The sequence below is a fragment of the Chenopodium quinoa genome, unplaced genomic scaffold (genome assembly GCF_001683475.1).
Source record: "Chenopodium quinoa cultivar QQ74 unplaced genomic scaffold, ASM168347v1, whole genome shotgun sequence".
Lineage (NCBI taxonomy): Eukaryota > Viridiplantae > Streptophyta > Magnoliopsida > Caryophyllales > Amaranthaceae > Chenopodium > Chenopodium quinoa.
In genome coordinates, this window is record NW_018744080.1 from 4,589,060 (window position 1) to 4,609,128 (window position 20,069).

General features: G+C 43.0%; 1 protein-coding gene across 2 annotated transcripts in view; it reads right to left on the reverse strand.

The window, feature by feature from the left end:
* Positions 1-3,795: 3,795 nt before the first annotated feature.
* LOC110691583 (uncharacterized protein At4g19900-like) overlaps positions 3,796-20,069 on the reverse strand; it is a 40,279-nt gene continuing 24,005 nt past the window's right edge. The window contains exon 6 of one of the 2 annotated variants that reach the window (XM_021868523.1): positions 3,796-5,335. In XM_021868523.1, coding sequence (XP_021724215.1) covers positions 5,149-5,335 — 187 coding nt within the window. In that variant the 3' untranslated portion in view covers positions 3,796-5,148. The remainder of the gene's footprint in view (positions 5,336-20,069) is intronic. The other variant, XM_021868524.1, reaches the window with a different exon arrangement.

Here is a 20,069-nt window from a genome sequence, read left to right on the forward strand (position 1 = left end):
CTTTAATATCAATGGTGGTCAAGCTTGAAGTTCTTGAGAATGAGGAGAGAAAAAAAAGGAGGAAGAAGGAGAAGGGGAGAAAGAAAATGGGAATGTGCAAGAATTGAGTGACACGAAGTAGTTTATGATGGAAATTCTTGATATAAATTTGATGCGTGCCATTTATGGCACTCTTAGGCTAGGTTTTCTTCATATTTTATGCTCGTTTTTAGTCTTCTATGTCGTGTTTTTAGGGAAATGCTTGATTTGCGTGTTTGAGTGTAATTTTAGAGAAATGCGTGCTTTAAATGGTTTTCTTATTATTCTGTTCATTTCTCAACTATTTCTCTCGCTTCTCCGTTTATTTGACTTGTTTTGTAGGTTTTTCGAGTTTCTCTAGATTTAATAATCAAGGAAGGAGATCAACTGCATTCAAGGAAGTTAACGGAGCCGAGTTCGAGAAGCCAAGCATGCAATTCAAGTAACCAAGCAAGCTCCGTGACCCCGAATATCAAGGCAGCGAGCCCGAGCAACAAAGCAGCAGCACACCCGAGTAGCCACGCTCGCAGCACCCGAGAAGCCACGCGCGCAGCAGCACAGCCGCGCACCCAACAGCCTAGCAAGCAATCGCGGGCTGGCCGCTGGCGCGGGGTTGGTGCAGCCCAAATCGACCAATTTCGAGCAGTGAGCAGCCGCGGTCTGGCCACGGACGCGGGTTTCAGCCGCGGGCACGACCTCGGGCTGCTCTGTTCCAGCTTTTCTTCTCCGCGGGCGCGGATTTCTTGGTTTTATTCGTGATTTAACTTCTTTTCTCTGTATGTATATATATTGTACGACTTTCTTTAGTCTTCATACATGTAATTATTTAGTTTTAGAATAGTTTTCTCTCTCCTCTAAGAAGGATTAGGTTAGTTTAGGAGTCTCTCTCTCTAGATTAGGAGTAGTTTTAGAGAGAGAAAGTGAGGGATTTCAATGGTGATTGAGAGATTGAAGATACAAGGGTGACAATTGTGTTTAAGATCTTCTTTATCATCAATGAGCATTCTTAACTCTATCTCACCTTATTGCTTTGTTTAATTTCATGTTTGTTTGATTTAATTTTGATGTTTGACTCTTGATTAGTGTAGGTGTTCTTGATATATTATTGATTCTTGATTTCCATAGTTGTTAGTTGATAGATGATGATTCTTGAATAGTTGTTTGGCTAGGAATTGGGTGAAACTTGTATAGTTGATTAATTGTGATTAATTTGGGAATTGTGTTGATTGATTGTTGAGATTAAAGTTATTAATGAAGGTTTGCATGTGTGTAATTCAATTAGGCCTTGAGAATTATGCTAAATTACATTGTAATTGCTAATGACGTGAACAATTGATTTAGGAATTGCAATTGTCGATTGGTTTTGATTGTGATTCTCTTAGTTTGTTATTCATAGTGAACCCTACTTAACAATTAGGAGATAGCTCTTTGATTCCAATTTATTGCTCTTATCATTAGTCTTCACAACCTTTAATTGGCATGATCTTCCCAAGTTGTTGCAATTAACATGATTACTGGTTGATCCCCGTTCCTAGTATTTTATTTCCTTGGTTACTTGTTTTGTTAGTTGTTAGTATTCTCTCTTACCTTCGTCTTCGACCTAGCTTAGGCACCCAAATCGAAAGCATTTGAACATTATCGTTCCTTTGGGTTCGACCCTTGACTTTCCTCTATACTCGTATTTAGGTTTGTTAAGTGTTTACAAATTTAGTTTGAACGAGGGAGGATTAGATAACGACATAGTTTTCCCCTCGTCAAAATTGAAAGAAATGAGTGGAAAAAACAAGTAAGTTCAAGTCCCACATTAGAAGATAAAGAGTGTTTTCCTTCTTTATATATTGAAGTACTTTAAATTATTTGGGGTTGGATGTTATTCCACTCACACATGTGCGTGTTGAGCCTCTCTGGTGTTAGGATTGGAACTTTAAGAATGAAATGTGTGGGTGGGATGTGGGCGGCTAAATAATTCTCCGGAGCGATTTTTTCCTTTTTGGTCAGAATATTGTTTGGGGTGTTAAATATCGTCAACATCTTTTATAAAAACCGCCAACATTTAAGGTGAATGGACACCAATACCCTTACTATACCCCTTCCCCTTCCCCATCTTCATCTTTCTCTTTTATTTTTTTCTCTCTCATCACCCATTAGGGCCACAACCACCACTTCCTAATCACCATCAACCACAACTTCCTAATCACCATCAACCACAACATAAGCTGTACATCGAGGTGAAGAAAAGCGGCGCCTGTGAGGTGGAAGGACATGAGCGACTAGGATTGGAGGTAATGGCATGGAATTGCGGTAACCGGTTTTGGACGCCAATTACCATGGACAACTAACGCTAGAAACCAGTAATCGTCTTGGGTGACCGGTTTTGTGCGCCGGTTGTGCTGGTTCCGGATTTAAAAAGAAACCACCACCTTTTTGCCGATGAGGGAAGGTTGTGGGTCTTTTTTAAAATGGTTGTTTTTGTTGGTTTGTTTGAGATTTTGGTAACACAAAAAAATTTGGTACCTCTTGGTGGTTGTGGGCAGATATGGTGGATATTGGTGGTTGTGGTCATGGTGGCATGGGTGGTGGTTGTGGTGGCGTGAGTGGTTGTGGCACTGGTGGTTGGTTTTGTGGTGATTGTTGATTGAGGTTTAGGCTCGATGCACTTAGGGGAGAGATGAAAGCAAAATGAGGATGTGTAAGAGGAATTTAATCCCTTCATCTCTTCGGAGAGAGACGAAAGAAAAATGAAGATGTGTAAGGGCAATCCACTATTGTTTTGGTTACAATATTCAACTAGTTTTTTGGGCCCGGGTAATGTCCGAGTTTTTGCATGAAATTGATTATTTATATAGGGCATCTAATGCGCGCGAAGCTAGCCATATCTAGAATCTCTTTTGGTTGACCTTTGTTCACAAATTTAGTTATTGGCAGTATAATAGAAGAAAATATGTAAACAAATATATTTAGGGGTATAAATGTCCACACATTAAAAAAAAAAAAAGAGGTAATTATCATTAACAAGGAACAAGTAATTAAACACTTTATATGGTATATTTGTCCTGACACTATATTCATTTAAAAAACTTGTACATATTAATGAAGGTATATAAGTTATTACGCATTTTAAAGGGTATAATTGACACAACATTATTCATAAGAGTAATCTTGTACTTTATTTTATATGGTATAGGGATTAAATTTGTTGTTCATATTGTCATTTGTTTTATATTAATATTTTTTATTTTCAAATAATTACATACAAACTTGGTCGTAAAATACTTAGTTCTAAAATTAGAGGTTGTTTGTTCAAATCTTGTGGTGAACTTTTTTTTAAAAAATAAAAAATAAAATTAAGTGCATGACATTCAATGCAAAACAAATGGAAGGGAGATCGACATGGCATAATGAATAGTTGTGAGGGTGACGTGGTGTAGTGAGGGGGTCTACGTGACACATGAACATTAATTCTTAGGAACTAACGCCTTTTGATATAGAAATATACGTTAGTATAGAATATAGATTATATTAGAATATTCAAAATATGTGCATATAATTCGTTTTTATGAAAGTATTAAATGGATAATTAATCTTATCCAAAATCCAAAGTAATAATTGAGTTTGAGAATATTTTATTTCAACTTATTACATCAATCCTCAAATCTAGTTGTACATAGTTGATAATCATCCAATTCCTTTTTTTCCAAAACATCTGCAAATCTAAATAGGATTGTCATCATGCCAACCGCTCTCTCAATCCCATTTTTTTGAAGGTAATTTTGACTTCTCCCTTTTGAATCATTTGCATAAACTCCTGGTTAACCATATCATGAGAGACACTTGTATCACCAATATCTTAGGTTTGATCGCCATTGAATAGCTTATCAAAGTAAGACCTCCATCCATCATGTATCTCCTTGTCTCTAATAAGAACTTTTTGGTCAATATCCTTTACACTTGACTTTTCCAATATCTTGCATCTTTTTGTATCTAATACAAGCAAGTTAATAAATTAATTTTTTCCCTTAACTTCCTTCATATCAAAGCTTGCATACAGGTTTCTATTCACCTTTGCTCTCACACCTTTTACATCCTTCTTTTTTTTTCTTGAGTTTTTGTATACTTATTAGAATTCTCATCACTCCTGCATTTTTCCAACATTTTATAACATTGCTCTTTATTGGTTGTCGCACTTCTTCATTCCATATAAATTTCACTCGATAAACCATACATTTTGAAATGACTTTATACAAAGTGTTACATAGTGCTGCCAATTGGCTTGAATTACTAGCATTTGTATTCTCCTCCTTAGGGATAAGACGGATTAAAATATTGTGCCAGCATTTGCATTCCCCTTTTCTTTTTTCTTTTCTTTTTTTTTTCAACACTTCCTTAATAGAATACCTCACAATTTCTTATATAACTCAACTCACATAATCCCTGCTTTACCTAACTCACACATTTAATAATATTCCTCTCACATCCATTATTTTTAACATAAATTATTCATGCACTAATTTTTACATCAGTTGCTAATTCCCCAACCAGTTAGGCAATTCATTAACATTAATTTTGTGCTAGTCAAAATGTTTTTATTATTTTTTTTAATATTTTTGAAAGCTGCTAGTCAAAGTGTTGCAATAAAAAAATAAACACAAAACAAATGAAAAGTTACCAATTATAGGAGAGATGCATTTGGAAATAACACCCATAAATAATAAGTGTATTAAAAAAAAATTTAAATAAAAACAAAAAAAAACCCTAAAGGAATAAGAATTTACGAGCTAGTGCAAGGGTAGCCAAAAATTCAAAATGCTACAAGTAAATGCTCATTCCATGACTTTTTATTAACTATTTATATATTAATATGACTACAGTTATTTTATTTTATTTGATTTCTTTTAAATATAACAACCCATGGTAAAATATGTTGTTAGTGGGTATTGATATGAAGTTTCATTATATAACCTTTTTTTGGTACAATTTTCATTCATATTTACTTTTGTAATAAGGTCCAATTAATGTATCAACATGTGTGCAAATTTATCTCTTTTGAGAATTATGTTTCTATGTGGGCACATGAGATTTGAGGTTTAAACTCAAAATTGTATTAAGCTCAAAACTTGGAGCAATGAATTTTCATAGCATATCCAAGCAGTGTATACAAAACTTGTTCATTATCTTTGCTACCATACTATATGGTTCCGGAACTAGACCAGAAGTTAAGCTGTTCCAGAAATGGAAAGTATTTGACTCAGTGAGGATCTTTCTAAGCAGAGCATGCTGATGAGCCTTTTCATCATCCGTCACTGGAGCAATGAAGTATCTGTAAAGAGGCAAAGTAGTTTCAGAAAGATGCAACAAAGAACACTGCAGATAATCATACATAATCATCAATATTCGAAGTAAAGATGTAGAAGTAACCAGTGCCGTATCTAAGTACCAGTGCCGTATCTAAAAAAATGTAACCAGTGCCGTATCATAACATATTTAGATTATGTAAAAATGTACCAGTGCCATATGAATACACTTAGATACTTAGATAGTACCAGTGGCGTATGAATCTTTTTAGATACGTTACTACTTCCGAATCTTTTAGTACCCACACTTAAAAGTAATTTTTTTCCAACGTATCCAAGTGTACCAGTGCCGTATCTAATTAGTGCCGTATCTAAGTGTTTTGGGTGTTTTTGTCCCTCGGGAGAGTTACAACACGAAGACTGATCCGGGGTGAGCTGTACCTGCAAAACAAACGGAGACACCAGTTGGGTGGTGCTCCGCCTCCGACGCACAAGTTAGAAACTTGAAGGGAGAAAAAAGGTGCGGAAATTTAGGTAGGGATCTGCTCGGATTCCAAGCTCAGGATGTCTCTATCAAAGAGTAAGTGTGCAATAAATGATCAAAAACGTGCCCTCAAAATGAGGGACATCTCCCTATTTATAGGGTCTTTGGGAATTGTGCCCCTGGTTAGGTTACTGAACTCTAATCATTGGTGGGCTGCGCCGTTTGGCGGCATTCTCGGGATTTGGGCCTGAAGGCCGCCTTTTCCCTTGATTTAGGGAATGACACGTGTCGAGCAAGGATTGGTCCATTTTAGAACAATCTAGGGCTGACACGTGTAACCTTCTGATTGGGCCACGTGGTAGGGTAAAATTACCCTACACATTTGCCCCTCACAGAACTGACGTGGCACGCGACGTGGCATCTGTGATACATGTCACGCTCCGGTTGGCGGTAATTTTACCGTTACAGAGTAACCGTTCACCTTCCGGGTAAATTACGGAAATGCCCCTAAATTTACCCTCTATATATAGCCGTTTTACCCTCGTAATTTTGTACGTTTACAAAAATTTCCTAGAGAGAAAAACTTTGAGAGAGCAAAAGTCACTTGTTTGAGGCAGACGCGAGTAAGAAAGTTTGTTCTTCAGCAATACAGCCGGTCCCGTCTACGTTCAGATACCAAATCAAAAAGTACCGTCTCTGTCTCTCTCAGCTCTTTTCTTTTTTCACCGCTTGTACATATTTCTTGCAATAAATGGATGCATCACCAACACACACGGCACAGCCTAGGTTAGAGTCCAGCCGGTCACCAGGGTCGGCTGAGTCTAGGACTGGGAGTGCCGGCTCGAGGTGTTGGGACCACCCTTTGCCATGGATTCCGACCAGTTATGTGTCTGTGCAGGACACCATGGCTCGGACAATGCAGACGGCCACGGACCCGAATTACAAGAGCGAAAACTCAGGCGGCCAAACGCCTGAGGGAGAAACGTCTGGTCAGGGAAACCAGACGGCTCTGGAGAGATCCCCTCCGTGAGCCCCTTCAACCCCTGCAGACTCTTTTTTGGAAGAGTGCGACCAAGGCGGCGACGAGGCCGCCTCTGCCCCCATGGACCAAAGCGAGGGGGAGACGGAGAGTGACAGCTCCGCCTCTACCTCCGAGATCAGCGATGACTTGCCCCCTCTTCCAGATAGCGAGGAGGAAGATCCCTTCAACATCCACGTCTCCTCCAAGGACCGAATCCAGATGGGGGAGAACTTAGAGCATTTTAAGAGAATGCACCCGCTAGGAGACGGGTATAAGATCCGGGTGCCGCCTCAGCTGGGCACCATCGCCTGGGGGGATGATCAAGAGAACGCTATTTTGGCTGTTATGAGGCGGCGTTCAAAGCCGGCTTTCGCTTCCCCCTTCACCAGGCGGTGAAGGCAATTTTGAGAGGCTACGGCCTTGGGGTCTGGCAACTTACCCCCAACTCCTGGACCAACATTCTGAGGTATGTTGCCGCTTGCGAGTTCCAGGGGCTTAACCCCGGCTGGGAGGCTTTTGCAAGCATGCACTATCTTAGCAGAAGCCCAGGCGGCTGGAGGGCGTGGTACACTCTAACCACGCAGCCGCAATATATGATGACCTTGGACATGGTCTCAAAGTTCGATGGCTGGAAGCACAGAATCTACCTGATGTCAGCCCCAACCAGACGGGAAAATTATGAATTCCGTCTGTACAATAAGAAGCCCGACTTGTTGGGCAGGAAGTGCGCTCTTCCCCGGATCCCAGAGGAAGATTTTGAAAAAATAATTGAGGCAGACTTTTTCGGCCTCACAGACGCAACTCTGTTTACCGGGGAAACAATAAAAGTCCCCAAAAATTGGATCCCCAAGAGCACCTGGTTCAGGAATGAGTGTTTTCTAGCCGCCTGCGGGTTAGGGCACATGTTTACAAAACGTATGCGCCTGAGCTTATATCGTCTGTAGTATTTTTCTATCGAAATTGATTCAAGATATTGACCAATTTCTTTCTTTTTGCAGATGAAGCTCTAAAAATGCTGCAGTCGCAGAAAACTCCTAAACGGTCTTCTGCAACCATCCGCAAAGATCTTGCGGAGAAAGCTGCGGCTGAGCTCAAGGCCAAGGTAACAAACGCCTGACCCTTTCATACGTTGACCCTTTAAAATCATTTTCCCGGATGCTATCCTTAACTTTGGTTATTTTTTCAGGGAGGAGAGGTTGGAAAGTCGTTTGAGAAGCAACTCAAACGGGCTAGGGAGGAGAACCCTGCCGTTCTCAACAAGATCAAAAAGTCCACCTCTGCATCACCTGGTGCCTCAGCCGGGGCTAAGAAGATGCGGATATCGGGGCGACTCGAGAAGGTAGGCGGCAGCGTGTGCCTTGATCTTGTCAACCCCTTATCAGCAGTTGCGGGGTTCACCACGCCTGCAATCGGTTCCCGCTTGGCCGGCTCTGAAGGTAAGAACCCTTTTGAATCCCCGCTTGAGTTGGGGTGGCCTTTACGGGTGAAATCCCACTCCCAACAGACGTCATCCTCAGACGGTCGGCAACAGATAGGTGCTGCCTTAGTTTCGCACTCATCACGTATTGATTGTGGTGCAGATCAATCTCCCCGCTGGCCAGACGTCCAGAAGCACGCCAAGGCCATGCTGGAAGCCGTCCGGAAGAGGGATAAGGACAATATCCCTGGGATAGAGACGTTCAATCTTGAACGCATTCTATCCCTTCTGGCTGAGGTAAGAAACTTGTCAATTTAATTTTATTTTTTCGAAGTGTCTTATCCCGCCAGCCATACTTATCCCGCCTGACTTTTTGCAGGCCATGCTGCGGGTGGACGGGCTCAAGCGTCCTTATTCCCGCAAACGGGAAGAGGTAAAAAGGGCCAAGAAGTCCGCCATAGACGCTGATAATATTGCTTTACACTCGACTATCGTAAATGAACTTGAAACTAAAGCAATAATTATGACACAGACGTCTAAAATCCACCAGCTGGAGCTAGATCTGAAGGCGGCCGACCAGCGGGCTACGGATGCTGAGACGGCCAAGAAGGGGGCGGAGGAGGCCCAGAAGAAGGCGGACGAGAGCGCCAAAAAGGCTGATGAGGCGCTCAAGAAGGCCCAGGCGGACCTTGGCAAACTGAAGACCAAGGTTGAGAGGTTGGAGAAGGATGCTGTTCAAGCTCAGAAAAACTTTGCAGCAACCCTGGAGGCGGAACAAAACCGCCTTATTGCTGAGAGTGATGCTGACAACGACGCCCGTATGAAGATTTCCTGGGCTGCCTTGTACCCAGACGCTGATTATAGCATCTAGGCACTGGCGCAACGCTATGCCGAGTACGTGGTGTACTTGAGAGAACAAGGCGAGCCAGAGCCTGCCTCTTTCGAAGCCTCGGTCAACTCCAACAATGAGCCGTCCGCGCCTGATCTTCCTGATCCTGGTGAAGCACAGGAGATACCCTCAGATGGTGAAGAGGAGGGGGAGGACCAGGAGGCTTTGTCTGCAGGCCAGAAGTGACCCCTCAGCGGCAGTATGCCAATCTTTGCTTTTTTAATTTTCTTTTTATTCAGCGGATGTATGCCAAAACTTGCTTTTCCCGGCCTGCGTGCCGAGAGTATCTGTGTATTTACCGGCTGTAGAGCCGGGTTAATTAACAATTTCTTTCTCCCGGACGGGGTTCGGTTAACATTTGATCCATTACAACCATTTGGTTGGATGAACTTTTATGAAATGCACCGACTGAGTCGATTTTGATCATTTTGAATTTTTATTTTGTGCAAATTTTAATTTTTCATTTTTTTTGCCTAACTTATCAAAAGCATGCGGCGATATCTTGCCTAACTAGTCAATAGCCTGGCTGTCCTTGCCCTTGGACGGCTGTGTGATTGGTTTCAAGTGGAGTTGGTTGATTGGCTTGAAAACGTCTGATGCTGCAAAGAGCATGATATATTTGTAAGTCAATCAATCAGAGTAGTGATTGCCCCAAACCAAGTGCACAGCCGTACACCAACAGGCATTTTCGGTCACTACACAGACGACGTATGTCCATCTTGGTAGAGATTTCATAGCCATTGAACTCTTTTGCCCCAATTGGGGTGAGGTGCAATTTTTGGAATAAATAACCTGTGAGAACTTCAGCCGGCGACCGACTGATGCCTATGGGCATCCGGTATCTGGGAACTTATTCGTTCTTCATAGGTTATTTTGGTCAGACGGCTATGAGTTGACCAATTTGGTCGTTCAATCTTTATCGTCTGCATGGATACGTAGAACCGGCAAATAGTTTGTTCTTTGCGACGATTGCACCCGGAGGGATGTCGTCGGACGCCTTTGTCCCTGTTGGGACAGGCGATTTTATAAAATGAGCAATCATCCGGCCATTTTAGCCTCTGGTCTTGTTTGAGACCGGTTGCGTAGCCACTAAACGTTTTTGTGCTTAGTTTCTAGTCAGTATTAAATTTACACTAAGTATCGAACTTAGTTTTTTAAGCAAACGAGTGTCTGGGTATTACCCAGACGGACAGGCAAATATTTGATCATACTAAGTATCAAACTTAGTTAGATAAATGGAGAATCCGTCTGAATATTACCCAAACGGATATGCGGATAGTCAAGCAGTTGAATAAACAAAGTATCAAACTTAAATAAACAAGGGATTCCGAGTATTACCCAGGCGGATAAACAAATGTAACCTTCACTAAGTATCGAACTTAGTTAGGTAGATGGGGAATCCGCCTGGATATTACCCGGATGGATAATCAAACGATAACTCAATTTTGCAAACAAAGACTGAATCTTCATTAATTGACTCACTGTTTACAAAAAGTTACATTCTCAGAAGTAAAACTTTTTTAGATTGTCTACATTCCAAGTTCTAGGCAGGCGCCTGCCTTCTGGAGTTTCCATGCGGTAGGTGCCGTCCCTTACTTCCTCATAGATCCGGTAAGGGCCTTCCCAATTTGAGGTTAGCTTTCCCAGCTCATTGGCCCTACCGGTTGCCTCCATTTTTCGTAACACCAAGTCGTCAACTTTCAAAGGACGCTTGTGTACTTTTTTGTTGTAGGCTCTCGTCATTCGCAGACGGTAAATCTCATGACGCAAGGCGGCATTGCCCCTGCGTTATGGGAGTGAATCCAATGTCAGGCGCATTGCTTTCCATTTTGCCTTTTCATCATACAGCATGACTCTAAGAGTCGGCTCGTAACGTTCGATGGGCAAGACGGTTCAGCACCGTAAACCATGAGAAATGGGGTTTCACTGGTTTGCCCTTTTTCCGTTGTCCGGATGGCCCATAGGACATGGATCAAACTTCTGCCCACAAGCCACCGGCTCTTTCTATTTTCTTTTTAATTCCGTCTGAGATGAGTTTGTTGAAGGCTTCAACTTGGTCGTTTGCTTGGGGTCAGCCAACAGATGCAAAATAGCTTGAGATCCCCTGATCTCTCAACCAAGTTTTTAGCTGAGGCGTCACAAACTGAGGACCATTATCAAATACCATAGACATAGGTACCCCATACCGTGTGATAATGTTCTTCCAAACGAAGGAAATTACGTCTGAGGTCTTGATGTTTTTTAACCGCCTCAGCCTCCACCCACTTGGTGAAGTAATCCACAGCCACCAAGATGTAGCGCTTTCCGCCTGGAGCAGGCGTGTAAGGACCTAGAATGTCCATGCCCCATTTTGCAAACGGGATTGGGCTGTGGATGGCCGTCAGATCAGTAGCCGGACGGTGAATGAGTTTGCCAAATTTTTAGCACTTGTCACATTTCTTCACCAACTCCTTGGCGTCAGCCTCAAGAGTGGGCCAAAAGTAATGTCGTCTGGCTCTGACGGCTAGGGACCTGCCGCCTATGTGAGAGGCGCAGAATCCCGAGTGCAAGTCTTCGAGAACTTCTTTCCCCTTTTCTGGGGTAACACACTTCAATAAAGGCTTCAGAAACCCCGCCTAGAAGAGTTCTCTGTCTTTCAACTCGAATCTTGCAGCTCGCTTTTTCAGGACGGCTGCTTCCTGTGGCAAATCAGGAAGTGTGTCGTCTGAGAGATAGGCCCGGATGCCATCCATCCAGGTAGAGCTTCGGTCCAGAATTCCAACGGGATCCTCATAGATGCTTCTCTTTTCAAGAACTTCCCAGAAGACTGACCGAGGCGTATCATGGCAGGCGGAAGATGCCAGCTTTGACAATGCATCCGCCTGGTTGTTTTCCGACCTAGGCACCTGATTCAGCCGGAATTCCTCAAGTGCCTTGGTCTCTTCTTTGACTGCCTGAAGATATTTAATCATAGCCGTATGGGTAGCCTCATAACTTCCCTCATACTGGCTAACGACCAATTGAGAATCAGAGTAGGCGTCAATTTTCATGGCCCCTGCCGCCTTACACATGCGTATGCCGGCTAGCAGGGCTTCATATTCCGCCTCATTGTTAGAGGCCTGAAACTTGAAGCGTAGTGCATATTCAAATCTGTCTCCTTCAAGAGAGTCATAAATTACGCCTGCACCACAGCCGTTCTTTGTAGAGCTCCTGTCTACGTACACATTCCAAACCTGGTCAAGGTTATCCGGAGCCACCGGACGAGTCATTTCAACAATGAAGTCGGCAAACGCCTGACCTTTCACTGCCTTTCTTGGTTCGTAAGTGATTTCAAGGCTCTGCATTTCAATAGCCCATTTCAACATTCTCCCGAAAGAGTCCAAGGTAGACATTGGCAGCTTGAGTGGCTGGTCCGTGTAGAGCACCACCGGATGTTCCAAAAAGTAAGGCTTCAATTTTTTGAATGCCATATACAAAGCAAGGCCAAATTTTTCAACCATGGGGTACCGGAGTTTAGCATTTTTAAGAACATGGCTAATGAAGTAAACCGGGATCTGCACGCCGTCTTGCTCAGCAAGGAGAACGACACTGAGGGCATGGTCTGAGACGGCTAAATACATGTACAATGTTTCCCTAGGCAAAGGACTGACCAACCTAGGCAGAGAATGTAAATGCTCTTTCAACCTCTGGAATGCAGCCTCAGCATCATCCCCCCATTCAAATCTGGTCTTCTTCCTGATTGCTTGGAAGAAGTAGAGGAATTTGTCGCCTGACCGGCTGAGGAACCTCCCTAAGGCGGCCAGACAACCGGTGAGTCTCTGAACTTCCTTGACCGAACGGGGTGACTTCATATCAATCACCGCCTGTATCTTTTCAGGTTTAGCCTCTATCCCCCTTTGCTCAATCAGGAATCCGAGAAACTTCCCAGACTCAACACCAAAGACGCATTTCTTAGGATTTAACATAACCTTATGCCACCTGAGTGTGGTGAAAGTTTCTCGGAGATCAGCAAGGTGATCCGCCTGTATCTTGGATTTGACTATCATATCATCAATGTACGCCTCCACATTCCTCCCAATCAATTAATGAAGACCGTATTAATCATCCGTTGGAAAGTGGCAGGCGCATTTTTCAAGCCAAACAGCATCACAGTATAACAAAATAGCCCCTGATCAGTGACGGTGGCCGTCTTCTTTTGATCTTTCTTCCACAGGGGTATCTAATGGAAGTCGGAGTAGGCATCCATAAAGCTCATCAAGGCGTGACCGGCTGTAGAATCGACCAGACTGTCAATCTTTGGAAGCGGGTAACTGTCCTTTGGACACGCCTTGTTGAGGTCTGTGTAAACAACACACATGCGCCAGGTCCCATTCGGTTTCTTAACAAGGACCACATTGGCCACCCAGTCGGGAAAATTACAAGGCCGAATGAACCTGGCGTCTAGTAGCTTTTTGACTTCGGCAGTTGCCGCCTGACTTCTTTCCTCGTCGTGGTTTCTTTTCTTTTGCCGGATAGGCTTCTTTTTGGGGTCCACGACGAGTTTGTGGACAGCAAGATCCGGGCTGACGCTTGGCATCTCCTCCACTTCAAAGGCAAAAATGTCTTTGAATTCCTTCAGCAGAAGGTGCAAGCTTGCACCCAAGGTAACATGAGCTATTGTCCCAACCTTAACAGTACGTTCTGGACGGCTGTCATCCAGAACGAGATCAATGCTTTCGCCAGCCGGTTGGGGACGAAGCTCATCTGACCGTTCACCGATCAGTGATTTCTATTATTTCTCTTTTTTCACCTCCACCAGCAGAGGAGCCTTTCTTTTCTTTCCGGCTGCTGATGGGGCAGGAGTTGGGTCGGCATCCTTGACGTTGTCACGGTCTATTGGTTCCTGACCGCCTGGGGCCACGGTATCTCGGACGGCTGAGAGATAGCACTCTCGGGCCGTCTTCTGATCCCCATTCAAGGAACCAACAGAGCCGTCATCCCTCTCATACTTGATGAGCATGAGGGACGGGATGATTATTGCCTTGGCTACGTTGAGGGTGGGCCTGCCAAGAATGATGTTATAGGCGGTCAACTCGTCAACGACCAAGAATCTGACGACAATACGTCACCCCTGGCCCTTCTCTCCCAGCCGGATGGGTAAGTCAATCCTTCCGGCTGGGTAGACCATCTCACCCCCAAAACCAACCAAGGGGTGGGTGACCGGATGCATGCTGCTGACATTGTATTTCAGCTTTTGCAGGCACCGGAGGCTGAGGATGTCTGATGAGCTGCCGGTGTCTATAAGGATCCGTCCAACCAGCTGGTTGGCAACCTTACATTCAATGACCACCGGGTCATCATGAGGGCGGCGGACGCTGCCCCTATCCTTCTCAGTGATCAAGACGTCTGGGAAGGAAGAGCTGGCAAACGCCTGCTCATCATCATCTTTGTCCATCTTTCAAAGATGGCTCTTGGTGCCCCGGATGGTAGGGCCACCACATGAGAACCCGCCTGATATAGTGTAGACCGGCTCCTTGTCGGTATCCGAACTACTAGCAGGCTGGGGGGTAGTCTTGGAGGACTGACCCTTGTTTTTCTTTTTTGCCCCGGCTGGGGACTTAGAAATGTAGGACTTCAACATCCCTTTGTCAGCAAGACGGTCCAACGCACGCTGAAAACTGAAGCAGTCGTTGGTGTCAAGGCCGACCTCCTCATGGAACTGACAGAATTTATTCTTGTTCCGTGTCTGGACAGAACTCTTCATAGGATTCGGCTTCTCAATGGACAGCCGGTCCTTTACCTCCATGAGGATGGAGTTGCAGTCTTTATTAAACTCGTACTTGGGGACGTACAGTTTAAATTCTTTCTTTTTCTTTTGGGACGGCTGGTCAGAGTCAGTAACCGCCTAGACTTCTTTTCTTTTCTTGCTCACTTCTTTGTTTTTGGCCGGCTAAGCTGACCGGCTGTCTTTCTATTTGTCAGACTTCTTGGAGTCCGACTGGCTACCAGGCGAGCAGAGGTCGGTAGCTTGAATGTAGCTTTTCGCCTCCCTCAGGGCCGCCTGAAGGGTGAAAGCCCCTTTTCTGACTAGGTCAAACTTAAAGGTCGACCCGTCTCTCAGACCTTTGAAAAAGTCTGTAAAAGCTACCTCATCAGACAGCCCCTGAATCTGAATTCTGATCAGGTTGAACCGCCTGACATATGAGCGTAGCCCTTCTATCTCTCCCTGCTTAACAGTGCTCAAATCAAGGCTTGTTTTCTTAGCAGGGATGTTCATTGAGAAGTTAGAAGCAAACAGGAAGGCGAGCTTCCTGAAGCTATCGATGGACCCGGCCGACAAATTGCCAAACCATTGTTGGGCAATGCCCTTCAATGTAGCCGGGAAGCACCGACACCAAATGGCATCATCCAGCCCCTGCAGATACATGAGGTTGGTGTAAGCCATAAGGTGGTCTTCCGGGTTAGTGGTACCATCATAGGTACCAACCAACACATTCTTAACCTTGGCCGGCTGTGCCGCCTCGGTTATCTCCCGGGTGAACGCAGAAGGCTGTTCACCCAGGCGCAGCAGACGGAGTTGCCAGTCCAATTGCTGGACATTTGGGTATGCCGCCTGACCTCCAAAGAAGGTTGGCTGCATAAAGTGAGGAGGATATTGTCCGTAAGCCTGGGTAGGCACATACGACACACAGCTCCAATCATGTGAGGGCCAGAATGGACAGTATTACCGCCTGTCTGACTCTCATGCAAGGAAGATGCATTCCCGGCAGAGGTGTTGTTGAAGCTGTCTGGAAAGTTCGACGTTGAAGCCGACTCAGACAGCGATTGGTTTATCTTCCGGTTAATAATCTCCCGAGCATCAAGAGTTGATTTTTTACTTCTCACTGGCTGCTGAGGCCGGCGAGCGTTATTGGTGTTCCCCCCAGGAAGGAGAATTTTTTACCAATCCATGGTCCCAGCTGCCTTCTCCTTTGGATGGGGAGTGGGCTGCCGGTTTCTGACTGACTTCCCCTTCTCTGGAGGAGTCTTCTTCGCCGACTGACCTTTACTTGGGCCAGCCCTGCTTTTGGTGATCAGCTCTGTAATTTCACCCTTGAAACTCGTCATGAACCTCATGAGTTCGTCTCGGGTGACAGGGGCTGATCCAGCTGCCGTTTGGGTTGCCCCTTCCGGCTGCCCAGTGGGTCTGCTCGGACCCGCCTGGGAGGCGCCTCGCTCCAGAGTCTCTCTGGGCCGGATTCGCTTGACTCTGAGAGAGCCGTCCTCGGCTGTGGAGGTTTCGACCTGAGGATCCTCATCCTCCTCATGGTCTGTAAAGACTTCTGGGTCTTCGCCCAGATGGTTAGGGGGTGCAAACTCTTGAACCATCTTCGGGGTACTCTCCCCACAGACGGCGCCAAATGTTTTGGGTGTTTTTGTCCCTCGGGAGAGTTACAACACGAAGACTGATCCGGGGTGAGCTGTACCTGCAAAACAAACGAAGACACCAGTTGGGTGGTGCTCCGCCTCCGACGCACAAGTTAGAAACTTGAAGGGAGAAAAAAGGTGCGGAAATTTAGGTATGGATCTGCTCGGATTCCAAGCTCATAATATCTCTATCAAAGAGTAAGTGTGCAATAAATGATCAAAAACGTGCCCTCAAAATGAGGGACATCTCCCTATTTATAGGGTCTTTGGGAATTGTGCCCCTGGTTAGGTTACTGAACCCTAATCATTGGTGGGTTGCGCCGTTTGGCGGCATTCTCGGGATTTGGGCCTGAAAGCCGCCTTTTTCCTTGATTTAGGGAATGACACGTGTCGAGCAGGGATTGGTCCATTTTAGACCAATCTGGGGCTGACACGTGTCACCTTCTGATTGGGCCACGTGGCAGGGTAAAATTACCCTAAACACTAAGTGTAACCAATAGCCAGGTTCTCCGTTTGTTTAAATGCAACGTTGATTATTTCAAGTTTACCAATGCACATTCTATAACCTAAATATGTTATGATCAATTTCGTAAATTTTAAATAGTTGATATCATAAAAATATTTTTTGAGATGAATCTGAGTATATATCCCACTTGATTATGTTATTTATATGTTTCATCCGTTTCTATTTAGTTGATAGGTTTGACTTAGGCACATATATTAAGGAGATGAGAGAGTTAGAGAGAATGAAAAAGCGAGTGGGATAGATTGTAAATACAAGGTAAAAAAGTTACTCCAAAATGAAACGTGTCAACTAAAATAAACTTCCTAAAAAGGAATACGTGTCAACTAAAAAAATTCGGAGATAGTACATTTTTTTCCAACGTATGAATCACAAAAAAAAAAAAAAAAAAAAAAAAAAAAAAAAGGATTGTATGCATAAATATTGTAAAATTATAAACGTTGCAATCAACAAAGAATGTAGAAAGTATAAATTAGATTTTAATCGATATTTTCGAATTCCGAATTACAACTTTTTTATTATTTTATATATATATATATATATATATATATATATATATATATATATATATATATACTCGTATATATTTCAAAAAAAACTTTTTTTTTAGAAAATTCAGTGGGTTCAATGGATCCACTTTGAACCCACTGTGGATCCGCCATTGGAAGTAACAACATCCTAAAAGTATTAGCATTAGCATAGCTTAGCTGCATAAGAGTGTAATGAAATGGGATGTTGAAGATAAATATAAAGAATCAATGATCTGACGCTAATATACCTGTCGAGTTCCCTCTAGGTTTTCTCCTTAGAAGGGTTTTTTTTGTTCCCTTCCTGGCCTCCATTAGTTGGTTTTTTCAATTGTTTTTTAAAGGACCTTTTTATTACTTTTAATCTCATCCTAAAGATGATGATTTTTATGTTTATTTTATTTTCTTTTTATGGCTGGAATTGAGTTTCTAGGATTTCATAATCTCTATAAGAATACGATGGACCACGTGAGTATTTTCACTCAAACGACTACGAATCAGTGGATTTCAAGCAGAATCAGTGTGAATGCACAGATTGTATTGCTTCAAATAATGTTTTTTTATTTAGGCAATTGATAATCAAATCTATGATGTATGTAGTTTTAAGGTGTGTATTTGTGTTGGAATTTTTTAGTTCTTAGGAATTATAATTAAATGTCGTTTGGCTATATTTTATTAATGAAACCCCTTTTCTTCTTGTAAAAAAAATAAAAAAATCAATGATCGGATAAATCTGATTCAATCCCTCAAGATTTTGAATGGAAAAGAAACTAGGATAAATCGGTGGAGTTGGGAGAAGAATTGGAGATGGAAAAGAAACTAGGTCATATCAGGACATTTGGGTGAAGAAAGATAGAATCTTGGTACATAATCAGTCCATGGAGGGACAAATAGAAAAGGTCAGTGATCTTATGACTTCAGAAAGAAGATGGAACGCCAATCTAATCTGGAAAATTTTTGAGGAAAACATTCTATCAATCCACATCCCTACTAAGGAGTGCAAAGATGAGTTTAGATGGATTGCACATAGGAAAGGGGAATTTAGCTTTAGATCGGGTTATTGGGTGGCTACAACAAGTTCAAAAGTGTCAACATGGAGCCCAAAACATACAACATTCTGGAAGTTGTGGTGGAAGGCAAATATTCCACCAAAGTGGAAAATGTTAATGTTTATCTGGAGAATTACTCAGAATATTATCCCCACTAAAGATAACCTGGAAAAGAGAGAATTTTCTTGGAAGGACAATGTGTTCTCTTTTAGGAGCCAGAAAGCATGAATAATTTGTTTCGATTTTGTGAGATTTCAAGGAGAGCGTGGGCTTCTTCACCTCTTGGAATCAACTCATCTAACCCGATGTTTCTGTCTGGCAGGGAATGGACTACTAATTTCATATATTACTGTATGACATGTCTTCAGGGTGACACAAAGTCTTTAACAACTTTTGTGGCGATCCTATGGGCAATTTGGTTACATAGAAACGATGTCATTTCAAGGGCGTGAGTGTCAATCCAAAAGCTATCTTAGACTTGGCACAGATGCACGCGAATAGCTGGGAGAAAATTCAACTCAAGAAACAAAGCAGAAAAGCAGCAACTCAATTATCTCAGGGATTTAGAAGACTCCCAGTGATATGGAAAGTTGGAACTGCTATAACACCCTCCTGTATCTCGATGTGTGTGGATGCAGCTTGGAAAGAAGAGAAGAGAAAAGGTGGAGATAGTTGGAGAGCAGCAATTGCTTGGACAACAGAAAATCTCAACCTGCAGCACATTCAAGGGAGCAAAAGAGTCTTTGCTTCAACCCCAACTCAGGCAGAGGGATTAGCTATGCAACATTCAAATGTAGAGGCTGAAAATCTTTTAATTAAAACAGATTCAGCACAAATGGTTAAAGATATTCGGCAAGAGGCGCTAAAAAGACAGTATGTCATATGTATTAAGGTACATAGAAGTATGGTGGCTAAAGCTCATCACTTAGCTACCCATTGTAGGAAGTATGGTTAATTTGGAGGACTAACCTCCTTTCTCCATCTGTCTGAAAAAAAAAAAAAGATTTTGAATGGCATGGCTTGACAAACCCAAAAAAAAAACAAAAAATGGCATGAACAAACTTGGCACAACTAATATTCCCTCCGTTTTTAAATACTTGCTCCACTTTCCATTTCCGGCCGTTTTTAAATACTTGCTCCATTTCCATTTTTGAAAAGTTTTTATAATATTTAATTCATTTTTCACACCTAGTGGACCCAACATAATACTCTCTCCTCCAATTCTTCCATTACTTTTGCTTTTTACAATTTTTTATTCTCCCAACTACCCCACCACCTCCATATTTTATTATTTTCTCCAATTTCTCCTAAAACTCCGTGTATAGAGAAATGGAGCAAGTATTTAAAAACGGAGGGAGTAATAATTACTACATATATGTTAAGATGTGAAAATTGTCCAGCTGGCAGCCACAACACCGGCATAGTCACACGGTTCCTTCCCAGCATAGCAAGAACTTTTGAGCCATCTTCCATGGGCACAATATT